General features: G+C 35.1%; 1 protein-coding gene across 1 annotated transcript in view; it reads left to right on the top strand.

The window, feature by feature from the left end:
* HDX (highly divergent homeobox) overlaps window positions 1-16,707 on the top strand; it is a 207,872-nt gene extending 191,165 nt beyond the window's left edge. Inside the window, exons 8-9 of the mRNA XM_040630621.1 lie at window positions 11,997-12,119; window positions 16,211-16,707. Coding sequence (XP_040486555.1) covers window positions 11,997-12,119; window positions 16,211-16,336 — 249 coding nt within the window. The 3' untranslated portion in view covers window positions 16,337-16,707. The remainder of the gene's footprint in view (window positions 1-11,996; window positions 12,120-16,210) is intronic.
* The last annotated feature ends 2,128 nt before the right edge of the window (window positions 16,708-18,835 follow it).

Consider the following 18,835-nt stretch of genomic DNA (forward strand, 5'->3'; position numbering starts at 1 on the left):
AAATGACTACAAAGATAGATGAACTTTTCTTAAAGACACTGGTACCTAAACTGAAAGGCTTACTTTGAGAGTGTGCCATACATAACTTTATTTTATTAAATTTTGACATGAGCTGTCTGTCTATATCAATATGTTTTCTGCATAGATATTAATTGTTATCCTTTGTTAATCAATATCATATCTTACTAGGTGACTTTGGGCCTTCTGAAATTTTGGCCAATCATTCTATCCATACGCAAAATTTCTTTTCTTGGAATATCATAAGTGTTCAAAGCAGAGACCAATAACTTAAAATGTTAACAGAAAATAACATTTAATCAGAAAAGACAATAGCTGTCATTTTCTCGAAAATCTTTTCAGTTTTACTATAATTGAAAGTTATGTCATTCAACAGATTGTTTCCTAAATGTTTATAACATGTCAGACTTTATAATATTGAATACTGTAAACAGAAGACAATTATTTTTTGAAATTTATTTGATAAGTGCTTAAAGAGCACAGTATAATCCTGTATTGAAACTGTATTTTCAACTAGTAAAATCATAAGGTTGTTATTTCTGAACTACAAGAGATCATTCTAATCTCTCCTACATGGTATAAAATATGTCTAGATGCCCAGTTCAGGGTTAAAAGGGCTCTGTGCCACTTGGCACAGGGTATGGAAACTACAGAGGAGAGGACTGGATTTCACAGCTGCTAAGTACTCTCCACTTAGCACTCTCAAAAAGGTCAAATGGGGTTGAGCTCAGAACAAAGGATACTTTCCAGAACCTTACCCTTCTGGAGTGCCACTTGAGAAGGTTTGGAGCTAAAGACCAGGGTAGAGTATAGTGTATCCAACCCAGGAATGCTAATTAACATTTTTATTGAACTCTACAGGACATTTAATGATCCTGTGTTTTCCACTGTGATAAATGCTGTGGGAAAAAGGAGTCCTTAACTACCCTACTAGGAATGTCTTTGACAACACATCACCATCCTAAATAAATTTATTTCCTTTAACTCTAAAAAATTAGCACCTATATAGAAATATATTTTTTCATAATCATTATTAAAAATACTTCACTTCACCTCATCTGTGAATTGTATTGCCTTAATTCTAAAGTCAAGACAAATTCATAAAAGAGAGGCGGTGGCAGACTAGGAGACTCCTGAGCTCACCTTGTCCCACAGACACACCTGGGCAACCCTACATCTATGCAACTAACTCTGAAAACAACATGAACACTTGCAGAAGAGACATTCCACAGCTAGTTTTAAAGAGAAAGCCACATCAAAACGGTAAGAGGGACAGAGATGCTGTTGGGAACCAAACTCCCTATGTGACTAAACACAAACAGGAGGGACATTGCAACTATTGAGAAGTGAGAGACTCAGACCCCACTCAGGGCTCTGTTGGCCTTGGAGACATACACTGGGAAGACAATTCCACCTAATGTCTGACTTTAAAAACCAGCAGTCTTTAACTCTGGGAGCTTTAAAATCAGTAAGCTTAATGCCAGGGAAGCTGGAAGTTGATGGGAAACCAAGTACCTATCCTTAAAGAGCCAGCCCATTAGTAATATAAATGGGCCCAAGACACAGCACAGAAACAGCAGTTTGAAAAGTGGCTGCATTATACATGGAAGTGATTTATTGAGTAATCTTAGAACATGTGCTGGAAGGACAAGTATCTGCAAATTTCTACAAGAACAAAAGTGCAAGCTGTCACCTGTTTCTTTCCCTCCCCCAGTGTAAATAGCCAGAGGCTTAAAAGAACCATTTCTAACACTTTCCATCTTCCTTGCCAGCACCAAGTGCTTTACCCTGGAATTCCCCTGTGGACCAACTACACCCAACCTACCTGTCATCTTGGCACAACTTCCAAAGCTGCTAGCACCCAACCACACCTGTTATGCAGCTTAGGCCCAGACCAGTGCCACTCCAAAGTGACTCCAGTCCTAGGGAGGGGGTAATAAACCCACACACCAGGCACCCACAGTCCCTGTAGCCAGGCCTCTTAACTGTATATACAGGGACTGAGCCCTGCACTTCTGTGCAGTTTTGGCAGAAAGGTTAATAGCATACTGCTAGGATGTATAATGGTCTCACCCACCAACCAGTCCTACCTGGCCTCAGCCAGGACTCTCAAAAGTGTGTTCACAGAGGGTGAGGTGGGCCATTGCAGCTATCCGGGCTGAAGGTAACCATGGCTCAGCCACAACAGAAGGGTACATACAGCCCACACAGGGGACACCTGTGGGGCACTTGATTCTGGTGACATGGGGACACTGCACTATAGGGTACCACAGGACCTCTTCTACACAAGACCACCATTTTCAAGATCAGAAGATGTAGCTGACCTACCTAATACATAGAAACAAACACAGAGAGTTAGACAAAATGAGGAGACAAAGGAATATGTCCCAAATGAAAGAATAAGACAAAGATCACAGTAAAAGAGTGAAATGAAACAAAGATAAGCAATATGCCTGATAAAGAGTTCAAAGTAATGGTCATAAAGATACTCACTAGACTTGAGAAAAGAGTGGATAAACCCAGTGAGAACTACCAAAAAGAGATAGAGAATATAAACAAGAATGAGTCAGAGCTGAAGAATTCAATAACTGACATGAAAAATGCACTAGAAAGAATCAAGCAGATTAGATACTGCAGAAAAATGGATCAACGATCTGGAAGACAGGATAATGGGAAGTAACCAAACTGAACACCAAAAAGAATAATAAAAATAGAATAGGTTAATAAAACAATTTAACACTATCAAGTATAATAGCATTCACATTATAGAAATCCCAGAAGTAGAAGAGAGAGAGAAAGAGGCAAAAAAATTTATTTGAAAAAAAAAATAGTTGGAAACTTCCCTAACCTGGGGAAGGAAACAGAAATCCAGGTGCAAGAATTAAAAAGAGCCCCAACAAGATGAACCCAAAGAGGTCCACACCAAGACACATATTAATCAAAATGGCTAAATGTAATGATAAAGAGAGAATTTAAAAGCAACAAAAGAAAACAGTTACAAACAAGAGATACCCCATAAGACTATCAACTACTTTTTCAGCAGAAACATTGAAGGCCAGAGGGATTGGATATATTCAAAGTGATAAAAAGAGAAAAAAAAAAACCCATACAACTTAGAATACCCTACCCAGCAAGGTTATCATTCAGAATTGAAAGGGAGAGAAAGAGTTTCCCAGACAAAAGAAGTTAAAGGAATTCATCACCACTAAACCAACTATACAAGTAATGATAAAGGGACTTTCTTGAGTGGAAAGATAAGGCCATGACTAGAAGTAAGAAAATTAAGAAAGGAAACACTTTCACAGGAAAGACAAACATATAGTAAAAGGTGGAAGATTAGTCATTTATAAAGCCAGTATGGAGGTTAAAACACAAAAGTAGTAAAATCAAGTGTGCCTAAAATAATTAGTTAAGGGATACATGAAATAAGATGTAAAATATAACATCATATACATAAAACATGGAGGAGGGAGTAACAATTTAGGACTTTTAGAATGTGTTCAAACTTAAGCAACGATAAACTTATTATAGACTGCTATACACATAAAATGTAATATATGAATGCAATGGTAACCACAAATCAAAAAATTACAATAAACAAAAAATAAAGGGAAGGGAAACTAAGCATCACACTAAAGAAAGCCATCAAAACATAAGGGAAGTAAACAAGAGAAAAATGAAACAGAGAAGAACTACTAAAACAACCAGAAAACAATTTTTTTAAAATGGCAATAAGTACATATCCATTAATAATTACCCTAAAGGTAAATGGACCAAATGCTCCAATCAAAAAGCATAGGGTGAATGAATGGATAAAAAAGCAAGATCCATCTGTATGATGCCTACAAGACACTTCAGACCTAAAGACACATGCAGATTGAAAGTGAAGGGATGGAAGAACATTTACCATGCTAATGGAGGCAAAAAAGAAAGCTGGGGTAGCACTACTTATATCAGACAAAATAGGCTTTAAAACAAAGACCTGTAACAAGAGACAAAGAAGGACACTACATAATGATAAAGGGGACAATCCAAAAAGAGGATATAACTACTGTGAATATTTATGCACCCAACGTAGTGGTAAAATACATAAAGCAAATACTAACAGACATAAAGGGAGAAATTGATGTCATACAACAATAGCAGGGGACTTTAACACCTCACTTGCATAAATAGATAGATCATTCAGACAGAAAATCAACAAGGAAACTGTGGCTTTGAATGGCACTTACTCCAGATAAATCTGATGGTCATTTCCAGAACATTGTATACAAAAGCAAAGAAACACAAAATCTTTTCAAGTGTGCATGGCACCTTCTCCATGATAGGTCATATATTAGGCCATAAAACAAGTCTCAATAAATTTTAAAAGATTAAAATAATATCAAGCATAATAATAACCACAATGATATGAAACTAGAAATTAATCACAGGGGGAAAAATACTGGAAAAAACACAAACACATGGAGGCTAAACAACACACTACTGAACAACCCGCGGGTCAATGAAGAAATCAAAGGTGAATAAAAAATACATGGAGACAAATAAAAAAAAACACAACAGTCCAAAATCTTTAGGGTGCAGCAAAAGCAGTTCTAAGAGTGAAGTTTATATAGCAATACAGGCCTGCCTCAAGAAACGAGAAAAATCTCAAATAAACAACCAAACCTTACACCTAAAGGAACAAGAAAAAGAACAAAGTCCGAAGCTAGTAGAAAGAAGGAAATAATAAATACTAGAACAAGAGTAAATAAGATAGAGACTAAAGAAATAATAGAGATCAATGATACCAAGAGCTGGTTCTTTGAAAAGATAAACAAAATTGATAAACCTTTATCCAGACTCATGAAGAAAAAGGAGAGATGACTCAAATAAATAAAATGAAGGGGGAGAAATAGCAACCAACACCACAGAAATATGAAGAATTAGAAGAGAATATTGTGAAAAATTATATGTCGACAAATCTGACAACCTAGAGAAATGAATAAATTCCTAGAAACATACAATCTTCCAAACTGTCCATGGATAGGTGAATGGGTAAAGAAGAAATAATTTGTGTGTGTGTTTGTGTTTGTGTGTATGTGGTGTATGTGTATTACTTTGCCATAAAAAAAGAGTGAGATTTTGCCACTTGCAACCACATGGATGGACCTAGAGGGTATCACACTAATTGAAACAAATACAACAGAGAAAGATGAATACCATATGGTTTCACTTATACACGGAATTTAGGAAACAAAACAAAAGAACAAACAAATAAGCAGACACTTAAATACAGAGAATAAAGTGGTGGTTGCCAGAGGGGAGGGGGGTGGGGGAATGAGCAAAGTAGTTGAAGGGAATTAAGAGGTACAGACTTTCAGTTATAAAATAAATAAGTTGTAGAGTACAAAAGTACAACATATGGAATATGTTCAATAATATTATAGTAACATTGTATGGTGATATATTGGGACTACACTTACTGTCATGAGCATTGAGAAACTTGTCAAATCAATATTTTGTATACCTGAAACTAATACATATATATTGCATGTCAGTTTTACTTCAATAATAACAATTTTGTAGAAAACAGTAATATCATATATAACGTATATATGCGTAAATATATATACATTTCCACACATATGTATTTGTGAAAATTATGAAATTTCTGGATCATAAGGGAAATATGTAAAAATGTTCAACTTCAATGGAATTCCCGATTTTACACTTCCAACATCAGTGAATAGGAATTCTATTACTCTCCTTGAGTAGTACTGTCTGATTTTTGCATGTTAGCCTTTCTGGTTCATGTAAAATATTATTGTATTGTGGTTTTAATTTTCATTTTCCTGGTAATTAATACACCTAAATGTTTTATTATGATACTGGCTTTTTGTGTAATCTTTGTGAAGTAACTTTTCAAGTATTTTGCCTAATTTTCTAATGTCTTAATGTCTTTTCCTTATTGATTTGTTGGAAATTAGTTAGATTGTAAACAATTTTCTCCCAGAAAAAAATATAGAAATTAAGGGTAAATAAAGCCTCATATAGCAGTTCTCATTGCTGATTTCAGGATGTTGACTGAAAACAGCTTATCAGTTTTGAAATTCAATCTCATTTCAGAGAACAGTTTTGTTCTCTTTTTGCATATGCATGCTAGTGTTCCCTGTTTTGGGATCAAAATCACGTTTTTGGTTTCTTAAGTGTATTCATCATAAGCTTCTTGAAAGCAGAGATTTATCTTATTCATCTATGTGTTACCTGGTCTAGTTTCCAGCACATACGTGCCCAGTATCTAGTTCCTGCATGAGTGAAATTAGTTTACTTATCCTTGGAAAAACTTTGAATAGTAGTATGCAAATTCTCTTTCATATAAAATCAATTAAGACTAGAAGCTGGATCACTATAACTTTTCTCCCACATTGAATTAGTCTCTCATTCTTGGGATTCATTGTAACAAAATGAAAGAATGGTTTCTTTTGTGCATTCAGTAATTATTACTATGCAATACTCAGTTTGTGCATAGTGGGTTTTCTGGTTGATATATACTGCTAGAAATCCACATTGCTAGGAGTTTTGACTAATCCAAAATACTTATAAGACAAGTTGGTGAGCTCAGTCCTTGAGTTATGAGTAGCTATATCATAAAATAACACCTCAGTTTGGGCAGCCATTGATTACCTGCTCAGCTATCAGAGCTCCAGTCGACATGAAGCCTTGAATGCTCCCTACAATCATCTTGGAGAAGAACTGACAAAGCTTACTGGGAATATAGGGAAGATTTTAACAAGAAAACTGAGCTAGATCTTGTTTTGTGCAATTCAGTGACTGATGTCATTTTACTAGTTCCTCTCACAAACACAACACTTAAGAAAATCTCTAAAATATACATAAAATTCTGCCTGTAATCTAGGAAGTGTTTCACAGGCTTGCAAAAAGAAGCTCCAAGAAGAAAATACTTGCACTATTAAATTATCTTAAAGTTGTTTATGTTTTTCAAACATTGCATAAATACTGAGTAGAAGAAATATTTGCATGAAAAAATAGAGGTCTGTATACCAAAAGATGATTTGTGATTTCTGCAAATCTAAGTTAATATTTTTAAAATGTTTTTTAATGGACTGTGAGTGCAGCTCATTAAGACTGTATTCAAAGGAGACACTGCAATTCCTGTATTTGAAAAGACTGCACTATGGACTCCAGGAAACAAACTGAGGGTTATAGAGGGGAAGTGAGTGGTGGGATGGGTTAGCCTGGGGAAGGGTATTAAGGAGGGCACGTATTGCATGGAGCACTGGCTGTTGTATGCAAACAATGAATCATGGAACACTACATCAAAAACTAATGATGTACTGTATGGTGACTAACATAACATAATAAAAAAAATTTTTTTAAAGGAAAAAAAAGACTTCTGGGTCACCACTTTACTAATACTACTGCTGTGACAGTGAATACTAAAAAAATCAAGTGTAGAATTAGTCAAACATAATATGGTAGAAGCATGTTAAATTTTATTATAACACTTACTTATTTTTTTTAATGATTTTTTATTATATTATGTTAGTCACCATACAGTACATCCCCGGTTTCCGATGTAAGGCTCAATGATTCATTAGTTGTGTATAACACCCAGTGCACCATGCAATACGTGCCCTCCTTACTACCCATCACCGGTCTATACCATGCCCCCACCTCCCTCCCCTCTGAAGTCCTCAGTTTGTTTCTCATAGTCCATAGTCTCTCATGTTTCATCCCCCTTCTGATTACCCCCCCTTTCTTTATCCCTTTCTTCCCCTACCGATCATCCTAGTTCTTATGTTCCATAGATGAGAGAAATCATATGATAGTTGTCTTTCTCTGCTTGACTTATTTCACTTAGCATTATCTCCTCCAGTGCCGTCCATGTTGTAACAAATGTTGAGAACTCGTTCTTTCTGATAGCTGAGTAATATTCCATTGTATATATGGACCACAACTTCTTAATCCAGTCATCTGTTGAAGGGCATCTCGGCTCCTTCCACAATTTAGCTATTGTGGACAATGCTGCTATGGCCCTTTTCTTCACTACGTCTGTATCTTTGGGGTAAATACCCAGTAGTGCAGTTGCTGGATCATAGGGTAGCTCAATTTTTAACTTTTTAAGGGACCTCCACACTGTTTTCCAGAGTGGCTGTACCAACTTGCATTCCCACCAACAATGTAGGAGGGATCCCCTTTCTGCACATCCTCTCCAACAATTGTTGTTTCTTGCCTTGTCTATTTTTGCCATTCTAACTGGCGTAAGGTGGTATCTCAGTGTGGTTTTGATTTGAATTTCCTTGATGGCTAATGATTTTGAACATTTTTTCATGTGTCTGTTAGCCATTTGTATGTCTTCATTGGAAAAGTGTCTGTTCATATCTTCTGCCCATTTTTTGATTTGTTTATTTGTTTCTCGTGTATTGAGTTTGAGAAGTTCTTTGTAGATCTTGGATACCAGTCCTTTATCTGTAGTGTCATTTGCAAATATCTTCTCCCATTCCGTGGGCTGCCTCTTAGTTTTTCTGACTGTTTCCTTGGATGTGCAGAAACTTTTAATCTTGATGAAGTCCCATAAATTCATTTTATCTTTTGTTTCTCTTGCCTTTGGGGATGTGTCATGAAAAAGGTTGCTTTGGCCGATGTCGTAGAGGTTGTTGCCTATGTTCTCCTCTAGAATTTTGATGGATTCCTGTCTCACATCGAGGTCTTTCATCCATTTGGAGTTTATTTTTGTGTATGGTGTGAGAGAGTGGTCAAGTTTCATTCTTTTGCATGTAGCTGTCCAATTTTCCCAGCACCATTTATTGAAGAGACTGTCTTTTTCCCACCGGATGTTTTTTCCTGCTTTATCAAATATTAGTTGCCCAAAGAGCCGAGGGTCCATTTCTGGGCTCTCTATTCTGTTCCATTGGTCTATGTGTCTGTTTTTGTGCCAGTACCATGCTGTCTTTGTGATCACAGCTTTGTAGTACAGCTCGAAATCCGGCATTGTGATGCCCCCAGCTTTGTTTTTCCTTTTCAACAGTTCCTTGGAGATTCGGGGCCTTTTCTGTTTCCATACAAATTTAAGGACTGTTTGTTCCAGTTCTTTGAAAAATGTCCTTGGTATTTTGATCGGGATAGCATTGAAAGTGTAGATTGCTCTGGGTAGCATGGACATTTTAACTATGTTAATTTTTCCGATCCATGAGCATGGAATATCTTTCCATCTTTTTATGTCTTCCTCAATGTCTTTCAAGAGTGATTTATAGTTTCTAGAATATAGGTCCTTTACGTCTCTGGTTAAGTTAATTCCAAGGTAACGTATGGTTTTTGGTGCTATTGTAAATGGGATGGATTCCCTAATTTCTCTTTCTTCGGTCTCGTTATTCGTGTATAGAAATGCAACTGATTTCTGAGCATTGATTTTGTATCCCGCCACGTTACTGAATTGCTCTATAACTTCTAATAGTTTGGGAGTGGCTTCTTTTGGGTTTTCCATATAGAGTATCATGTCATCTGCGAAGAGAGACATTTTGACTTCTTCTTTGCCGATTTGAATACCTTTGATCCCTTTTTGTCGTCTGATTGCTGTTGCAAGGACTTCTAGTACTATGTTGAATAATAGTGGCGAGAGTGGGCATCCTTGTCGAGTTCCTGATCTTAAGGGAAAGGCTTCCAGCTTTTCCCCATTGAGAATAATATTTGCAGTAGGCTTTTCATAGATGGCTTTTATGAGATTGAGAAATGCACCTTCTATTCCTACACTCTGAAGGGTTTTAATCAGGAAAGGATGCTGTATTTTGTCAAATGCTTTTTCAGCATCGATTGAGAGGATCATATGGTTCCTGAGTCTTTTCTTGTTGATATGATGTATCACGCTGATTGATTTGCGAATATTGAACCACGCTTGCATCCCAGGTATGAATCCCACTTGATCGTGATGGATAATCCTTTTAATGTACTGTTGGATTCTATTAGCAAGTATCTTGTTGAGGATTTTGGCGTCCATATTCATTAGGGAAATCGGTCTGTAATTCTCCTTTTTGATGGGGTCTTTGCCTGGTTTGGGGATCAAGGTAATATTGGCCTCATAGAATGAGTTTGGTAGCTTTCCTTCTGTTTCTATTTTTTGAAATAGCTTTAGGAGAATAGGTATTATTTCTTCTTTGAATGTTTGGTAGAATTCCCCAGGAAAACCGTCCGGGCCTGGAGTTTTGTTATTTGGAAGGTTATAACACTTACTTATAATTTAGATTGCTGTAGGTTGCCTGTGGATAAGGAATTCAGCTTAAACAATCATTTGCAGATGATGGTCTTGATATTAAGTGGTCTGAAAAGGAAGCAGTTTTATTAGGTAAAATAAGTTCTAAACTGAGCTGATAAAATAATTGATGCAGTTCACAGATTGAATGTGTTTAATATGACTGTATCCTCTCAATTGAAACAATAAGAATGACCATAGAATTAACTAATTTTAATATCTTTTACGCAGTTCTTTGAACATATACTGTTAAGGTCCTGCTATACTCTTTGAGACCAGTTCTCCAGCTACAGAGAATACTCAGCTTATTTTTAACATTTTTATGTTTTGTGTGTGTTGTTGTTGTTTGTTTGTTTGTTTGTTTTTTGCAAGAGGGCTACCTAACAATTTAAATCAAGTTTTTGATATATAATTTCCGTACGATAAATTTCACCTCTTTATATAGTTAGATGAGTTTTGACAAGTGGACACAGTTGTGTAACCAAGACCACAATTTATTTATCTGCTGATGAACACTTGCACTATTATTAGTTTTTGGCTATTATGAATAAAGCTGTTATGAATAGTCATGTACATCTTTTTGTGGACATGTGTTCTCATTTTCCTTGGGTAAATACTTAAGAGTAAGATTGCTGAGTCAGATGGTAAGAAAGAAAGATTGTGTTATGTTTGATTTTATAAGAAACTGCCAGAACATTTTCCAAAGTGTCTGTACTATTTTATAATCCCACTAGCAATGTATAAGACTTCTAATTGCTCCACATTCTCACCAGCACTAGCTATTGTCTGTCTTTTTAACTTTAGATATTGTAGTAGATTAGTGGTAATATTTCTTTGGGGTTTTAATTTGCATTTCCTTAATAACAAATGATATTAAGCATTTTTCACATGTTGATTTGTCTTCTTTGATGAAGAGTGTGTTCAAATATTTTTCCTGTTTTTATTCTGTTGGTGGTCTAAAATTATATTATAACCATTCTTTATGTATTGTGAATACAAGTATTTTATCAGATATGTGATTTGCAATTATTTTCTTCCAATATATATCTCATATTTTTATTTTCTTAAAAGCGTCTTTTGAAGAGCAAACTTTTTTTTGTTTTAATTTTAATGTAGTCTTTTACGTTTCATGCTTTTTGTGCCTGTTTTTTTTGCTCTTCCTTGCTTTATTTTTTTAATAATATATATTTTTTTATTATGTTAGTCATCATACAGTACATCCACGGTTTCTGATGTAAAGTTCGATGATTCATTAGTTGTGTATAACACCCAGTGCACCGTGCAATACGTGCCCTCCTTACTACCCATCACCAGCCTATCCCATTCCCCCATCCCCCTCCCCTCTGAAGCCCTCAGTTTGTTTCTCAGAGTCCATAGTCTCTCATGCTTCATTCCCCCTTCTGATTACCCCCCTTTCTTTACCCCTTTCTTCCCCTACCGATCTTCCTAGTTCTTATGTTCCATAGATGAGTGAAACCATACACTAATTATCTTTCTCTGCTTGACTTATTTCACTTAGCATAATCCCCTCCAGTTCCATCCATGTCAGTGCAAATGGTGGGCATTCATTGTTTCTGATGGCTGAATAATATTCCATTGTATATATGAACTGTATCTTCTTTACTGTCCTTCTAATTGGATTCCTTTTTTAGAATTTTATTGTGCATGAAACATGTATAGTCCTAGTTTTGCATAGGGTAATTGTATTGTTTGATCTTTTCTCCTTCAGAATGAAGAAGTCAGATTCATTGAAAATGAGCTAGAGATTCAAAAGCAAAAATACTTTAAACTTCAGACATTTGTTAGAAGCTTGATACTAGCTATGAAAGCTGATGATAAGGAGCAACAGCAGGTAGGTGCCAGAAGAGAATAGTAAGCTGTAATGTATCGTGTTGAAAAATTACATGTCACACTTGAGTTCTTAATACTTTTTTTTTCATTTTTACACTTCACTACTGCCTGGCCTCAAGAAAGGATTTGTTATTTTATAACCTTTTTTAGCACAGTATTTTTCAGAATAGATATTCAGATATTTGTGTGCTGTATTAGTAGAAGATCAAAATAACTGATTAACATACTTTGTTAATTTCAGGCTAGACTTAAGTAAGGAAAAATTATTTTAAAAATTAATTTTAAAGAAATTCTCAGTGTTTGTAGAGCCTGGGCCACCCTAACTGGAGAGGCACACATTTTAGAATCTTTTGTGAATAAAATATTCTGGTGCAGAGGTCAGGGAACTATGACTCATGGGTCAAATCCAACTTAATGTGTTTTTGTAAAGTTTTATTGGAACTTAAAAAAAAAGAGGTGAGGCATTTACCTCTCTTCTGGATTTCAGTTACCCTCCAGACCTCACTAGATTTCACAAATGTTTGAATACCTTCTATTTTAAAATATGTTGCTTATCACTAAGAAATATGAAATTACTTTGTGAAATTCTTTGTGACCACAGTGCATCATTTACTTTCCCCAGTTTAACTAGAAGCTTGTTTCCTTTACCCCAGAGATGTCTTTTGTTTGTCACTATGTTTTTTTATTTACAAATTCCTCCCAAATTACATGTTCCATCTCATTTTTATGTGAAATGTATATAAAATGTATTAAGCTTGCTTAAAACTATAGAATTTTATTAATGTTACATTCAATACTAAATGATATCAAATTCGCCTCTGAGTTGTATACTATTGTGTTGATTTCTTGAGACATTCAGTGACTAGTATGTCACACAAGTAACCATTAATTTGGAAACAGTCTTGTAGGTTTTTATTCAGTAAGGAATCTCAAGGATACTGTACAAAAATTAGTCCCTTATAACCAAGCAAGACTGCTCATGTGTAGCTCATCCCAGATATCTCCAGGGAAAAAGAAGAGTATTAGCATCCCACAATTCTTTTTTAAAAGAAAAGAATTCACTCATGAGAATAAAACCAGCATGTACAGTATGTGTCCAGTTTTATAAAGTTTGCTCTCCCTCACACACAGACATTCCAAGACAGTAGTCTTCAGTTAGCTTTGCCAGCTTCATTTAAGCATTTTGTTGTATTATGTGAGTTATTCATATTCCATGGTGTATTGAAAGTGTTTTTTCAGGAATGTAAACTATGGATTTTAAATGAATAAGGTGTTAGTCTTAAACATGGTCCCAAGGGTACTGTAAATTTTAAATAACTGTAAAAAAAAATAGGTTCAACCATAGAAATAGCTTGGAGTGTGGTCCTGGTCCCAAAAGTTATAGCATGGTTTTGAATTCAGAGTTACATGGCCAGGTAACTAGCAACAACTGTCTATGTGTCTTGATATCTAGGAACAGCACAGAAACTGCATTTTGTTTTCTAATGCTAACCTCATCCTTTGGCTTGGTTCTTTCCCCAAGACCACTAACAAATAAGAAAAGTAACTATTATATATTTCGCTTTTCTCCTCTTATACTTTTCCTCTGATAGAAGACTGATGAACTAAGATATGACAAAACATTGACCATGAAAAGGAGAAAGTCCTACAAAAATTGTACTGAAATTCATAGCCTATATAATCAGCACCCAAACAGAAACTACTAATTTTTATAGTTGAAATAAGGTATAATAGATGTCTAAATATAGAAGACACCAATAGTAGTTTACAAAAGTTATTAAGGTGATCTCTTAAGTTACTGATCTTCACATTATGAGCTACTTACAGGTTTCTTTATAGAAGAAAATAATTTTTATTCAAACTAATAAAAGAAAACCATTGTGTCATTGGTTTCTTATTTTTAAAAATCTTAATTTTTTCCCATTAATTTTGGTTTGGGTAAGCTGAGTGAGATGAGTGGTTCACAGCACATTTGTCCCCAATGGAGCAGTCCAGGCTTTAAAAAATATATGACACTGTTTGATTGAAATATTAGATTACCCCAATTATTTTTTTAAATTAATAGCCATTTTTAAATAAAAATGTTTCCAGCACTGTACTATCATTAGTTAGTGTCTTTTTTCCCCTGAAAATTCACTGTGTGATCCCAGTCAGGTCAATTGCTTTTCTTGAACTTAAATTTCTTCACTTTGCAAGGAGGATAAGAATGATTAACATTATGGAAAATGGCATTCATACCCCAGGGCTTAGAATAAGTGTTATAAAGACAGATGATATATTTGGGAATTGCTTTAATCTTTTGGGAATAGTGGCACTAAATCAGTCTCTGAAGATAGACTGCTGAAGAACCTATAAAAGTTATGTGTTTACTTTCGTATCTATGTAAAAGGCAGCTCTAGCAATTGTCATAATCCATAGATTGTTCAGTGTGCCAATGTTGCAATCTAGTAAGATATTAAAAAGAATTTTGAAGTAGACCTCATGCATTAGTAGTGCCCCATGCTGCCTTATATATAGTCAGTCAGCTACATGAAATGCAATTACAGAAAAATAAATAATGCTCTTTTGACTTGAAGGTATCCCCACTAGAATTTAGAATGTCATTCAGTCTGCTCATTTACTTGACTTTCTAATACTCTGAGCACATGTTCAATGAATGTGAGTTGGAGGACTTCACCCTTTTTAATATGGCTTCTTCACAGTTGCAAAGTGAACTAAATTCAGTGATGTATTTCTCATAAACTATGATCAGCCAGTGTCAGCAAAGGTTTTTTTCACTTTGACTGGGTTAGTGATAAAAAACTATTCTAGAAGAAAATGGCTGTGTCCTATTACTGCAACCTAACACCTTAGAAAGCATATAGAACCAGTAGATGACTGCTTTGTAAATTCTCCAAATTTCAGCAAGTTCATGAGCTATTTTATCATATAAAATAAGTAACTTTTCCATCAGATAGGAGTTAGTTTTTCCTTATGGAAACTGACAAAAAGGAGAAAGTTTCTAATCTTGTCTCACTGCTGTAAGACAAATGTATAGATGTCATTTATTTTAATAAAGAGAACAAAATACTGTCTTATTTCAACAATGGATTTCGTAAGTTCTCCAACATGCCCTGTCTCTGTTCCTTAATTCTGTAGTGACAAGCTTGCATTTGTACCTGTTCCTTTGGTCTTTATTTATCACTGCACCCAAAGCCCACACTGCTAAGTAATTTTGTTTAAAAGTACCAAGATATGATACATAATTTTTTTAATATTAGGGGCATCAAATCAATCATTTAGTTCACAGTAATTTTTTATGGTCGAGTGGGCATCAGGACTGTCAGCCACATAAAACTTTGTTGATCATTTATTTCTCTTGTATGGATGCATGTTCTACAATGCCAGATGAAACCATTTTTCCATGGCAAAGCTTAGTTCATGACTCTGGGCTTATCCTATTTACTCCAACAGAGAAATGAGCAGCCCCCTAGATACATAATTTCACAGCTAGATTCACTGTCCAACGGTGCCCTGGTGGGTGCTTGGCCATCTATAGATATGGGCATAGCCTAAGAAAATTTTTAAAAAAAGTTACTTGGAATTTTCAAGTTGTTAATGTTTTGTCTAAAGTAGAATAACTGAGCTTTCTCCCTAATTGATAAGTTCTTTCTCCCACTGAAGTACAAAATTGTCTTGTGAAATGTGTTTTTCTCTAGAGGACAGCATAAATGGGCAGGAGTATTTTAATAAGGAATATAATTGTAAAGCCTTTTAGCAGTGATCAGTGAACACTTAAAAACTAGTATGAAAATCACTTTTCTCAAATGCTTTAAAGCAGTTGGTTCAGAATAGCTGCTCATTTCCCTCCTGTTTCCCTTTTGCCTAGGGTTTCACTCTACATAATCCACACTCTCAAGATCTAGCATTTTTTTACTTACTAGTGTATGAAGAGTTTTTATGTAAGATATTGTATAAGGTCCTGAAGAGAAATGTTTCATTCTTTAAGTCCATGAAAATAAATTGACAAGAGAGAACAATTATTAACGTAAAATTGAAAAAAAAACTGTCCACATACTAACTAATTCTAAAAAATTGATTTTTCTGACTCAGGCACTGCTGTCAGATTTACCTCCTGAATTAGAAGAGATGGATTTCAATCATGCCTCACCGGAGCCTGATGATACCTCATTCAGTGTGTCTTCTTTATCAGAGAAAAATGCCTCAGACAGTTTGTGATTTGAAGGGGGGGTATATGATACAAACAGCCTTTTGGCTGCCTAACAGGTGTGCATTTCAAGATAACTGCATCCTGTTGCCTCAAAATTCCTCAGTTGGAAAAACATATTGTTGAAACTGACATATTCTGTGACGAAAGGACAAGATATTCTGGCTAAAGTGCAAAATGTACATGAAATTTAAAAGCAGCATTTGAGAAATTTTTCCAAACTGATGAAACTCTGGGGGAAATTTGTATTTAATTTTTAGCAGTTTATCTATGAAATGCATAATGCCTAATTTCTGAAAGAGTTTTGTTTGGTTTTTAGAAGAATCTTAGTTTTAGTAATAGTTTTGACCAGAGACACAAAAATAAAGGTATTTCAACATTACTTATCAAGTTACTAAAGCTTGGTTAGTTTTGTTTTGTAGCCATTACAACTTTATTCTCTTTCCTTTTCCTATCATCCACGTATACTTTTACTCAGGAAAGTGGACTGAAATTTGAAAACAAAACTTCAAAAATGATTTTACCTGGATGAGTCCTGGGATTTATTTTCCAATTCCTATGAGAATTTGACTTAAGCTAATGATTGAAAATTGAAATGATCACTGGTATATAATTGTAAATTGTTGGTATTCTTCCATTTTCTAACCCAAATATTTGGGGAGAGGGGGAAAGCACTATGGAAAAATAATCCACCAACATAAAATCAAATAAATTATTAAGTGTACAGAAACAAAATGTTGTAAAAGATTAGTCTTGATGGGGATTCTTCATTGCTGCAAATGATAAATATTGATAAGATTCACATTCTGCTAGTAAATTTGTGTAACTGAGTTAGAAGAAATGTTGCACAAATATTACACATTTATCACTACCTTCATATTTTTTTCAATTCTTACATTTTATAAACTGGAAGTCAAGGTAAGGCAGGGTCTTCTTTTTTAATCTAGTCACTCAGTTTTGCCACATATTTTGCCTCATTCTCATGTGAGGCTTGTACAGAGCCATCAGCCAAGGATAATATCCAAAAAGAGTTATACACTACTATGGTTGTAAATCACAGTCCTCTGAATTTCCTGGATACTTTTCTGTGGGTACACTCCTAAAATGGGCATGTTACCCAGTTGTTCTATTAGTAGGTACCAGATGGCTACACACTGTAAACAATTATTTGCAGACTGTTCCTTCTGGGGTACCAGATGGTATTACCAAGACCCATAAAAGGGAAAATGCCAGTTTCTAAGTTTCTCCCTGAGCACACAGCATCATGTATTTGTGAGTTGGCTGTGTGGAATTGTGTTGCATGGTTAAATTACTATCTATTCCTAGAAGATTAATCAAGTAGCTAGATGGCTCTTTTCTTTTTTTTTTCTTTCTTTCTTTCTTCTTTTTTTTTTTTTTTTTGAGAGAGAGAGAGGAAGAAAGAGAGGTGAGGGAGGTGCAGAGGGAGAGGAAGAGAGAGAATCTTAAGCAGGTTCCATGCCCACCATGGAGCCCTATGTGGGGCTCAATCGTACAACCCTGAGATCATGACCTGAGCTGAAATTAAGAGTCAGATGCTTAACTGACTGAGCCACCCAGGCACCCCAACTAGATGGCTCTTTTGGCCATCAAGTTTCTATGTCACATATTTTTGTAATTTGCAAGGAAAACTAATTTTGGTATTGGAATTCACAAATACCAATTTATGAATACAAAAATGCAGTCATGTATACCTTTGACTCCCTCCCCCATACATAAATAGGTAAGGTTCATTGATAATCCTTCATTTTGTCAGCTATTATTTATGAATGTTGCCATGCTACTGCTATTGTTCTTTTGATTACAAATATTTCAATGGTTAGATATGATCCCTTTTAACTGAAAGCCATACAGTTCTTTTCAAATAATGTTTAGTACTCCTTGCTGACAAGTAAAATTCCACTCAGAAAAAGAGTTTTCAGTAAAAGAACCTCAGGCATTAAGCTTAAATTTATCAGTCACACCAATTTCTCCATGAGATAAAGAGTCCCTACTAAACACAGCACATGTAGAAACCATTTCATAAGGTAGAATGAACAAATTCCAGGCTAGTCTCTCCTAGGAGCTCCTTCCTATCCATTGAGTTTATCTTTAAACTGCAATTTCTTCTGCTTCAATTTATGCTCTTTCTTATTTGGTTCTTATCACCAAGTAAGTATAGATAATTCCTACATCTTTCAACTTTATGGATTGTATTTGTCACACCTCAGCAATTAGTCACCAAATCAAAAAAATATTCATTGAGCTTCTGCTTTATGGACATTGGATTTCTACTCCTCAGGAAGCCATAAACTTCAAAACAAATTATGTCTTTTCACTTTCTCAGAGATACTAATAAAAAATATTTAAGTAGAAATTTTAATAAACTTAAAGGTTCTGTTAGGTGTGATTCCTGGGAAAAATCCTCATCTACAATTTAGAGAAGATGCATAGATGATTCCTTTGTCCCTATTTAAAGTTCCATTAAAATAGAAACAGTACACTTAAGAATC

Source organism: Ursus maritimus, assembly GCF_017311325.1.
Source record: "Ursus maritimus isolate PB19 chromosome X unlocalized genomic scaffold, ASM1731132v1 scaffold_X1, whole genome shotgun sequence".
In the NCBI taxonomy this organism is placed as follows: domain Eukaryota; kingdom Metazoa; phylum Chordata; class Mammalia; order Carnivora; family Ursidae; genus Ursus; species Ursus maritimus.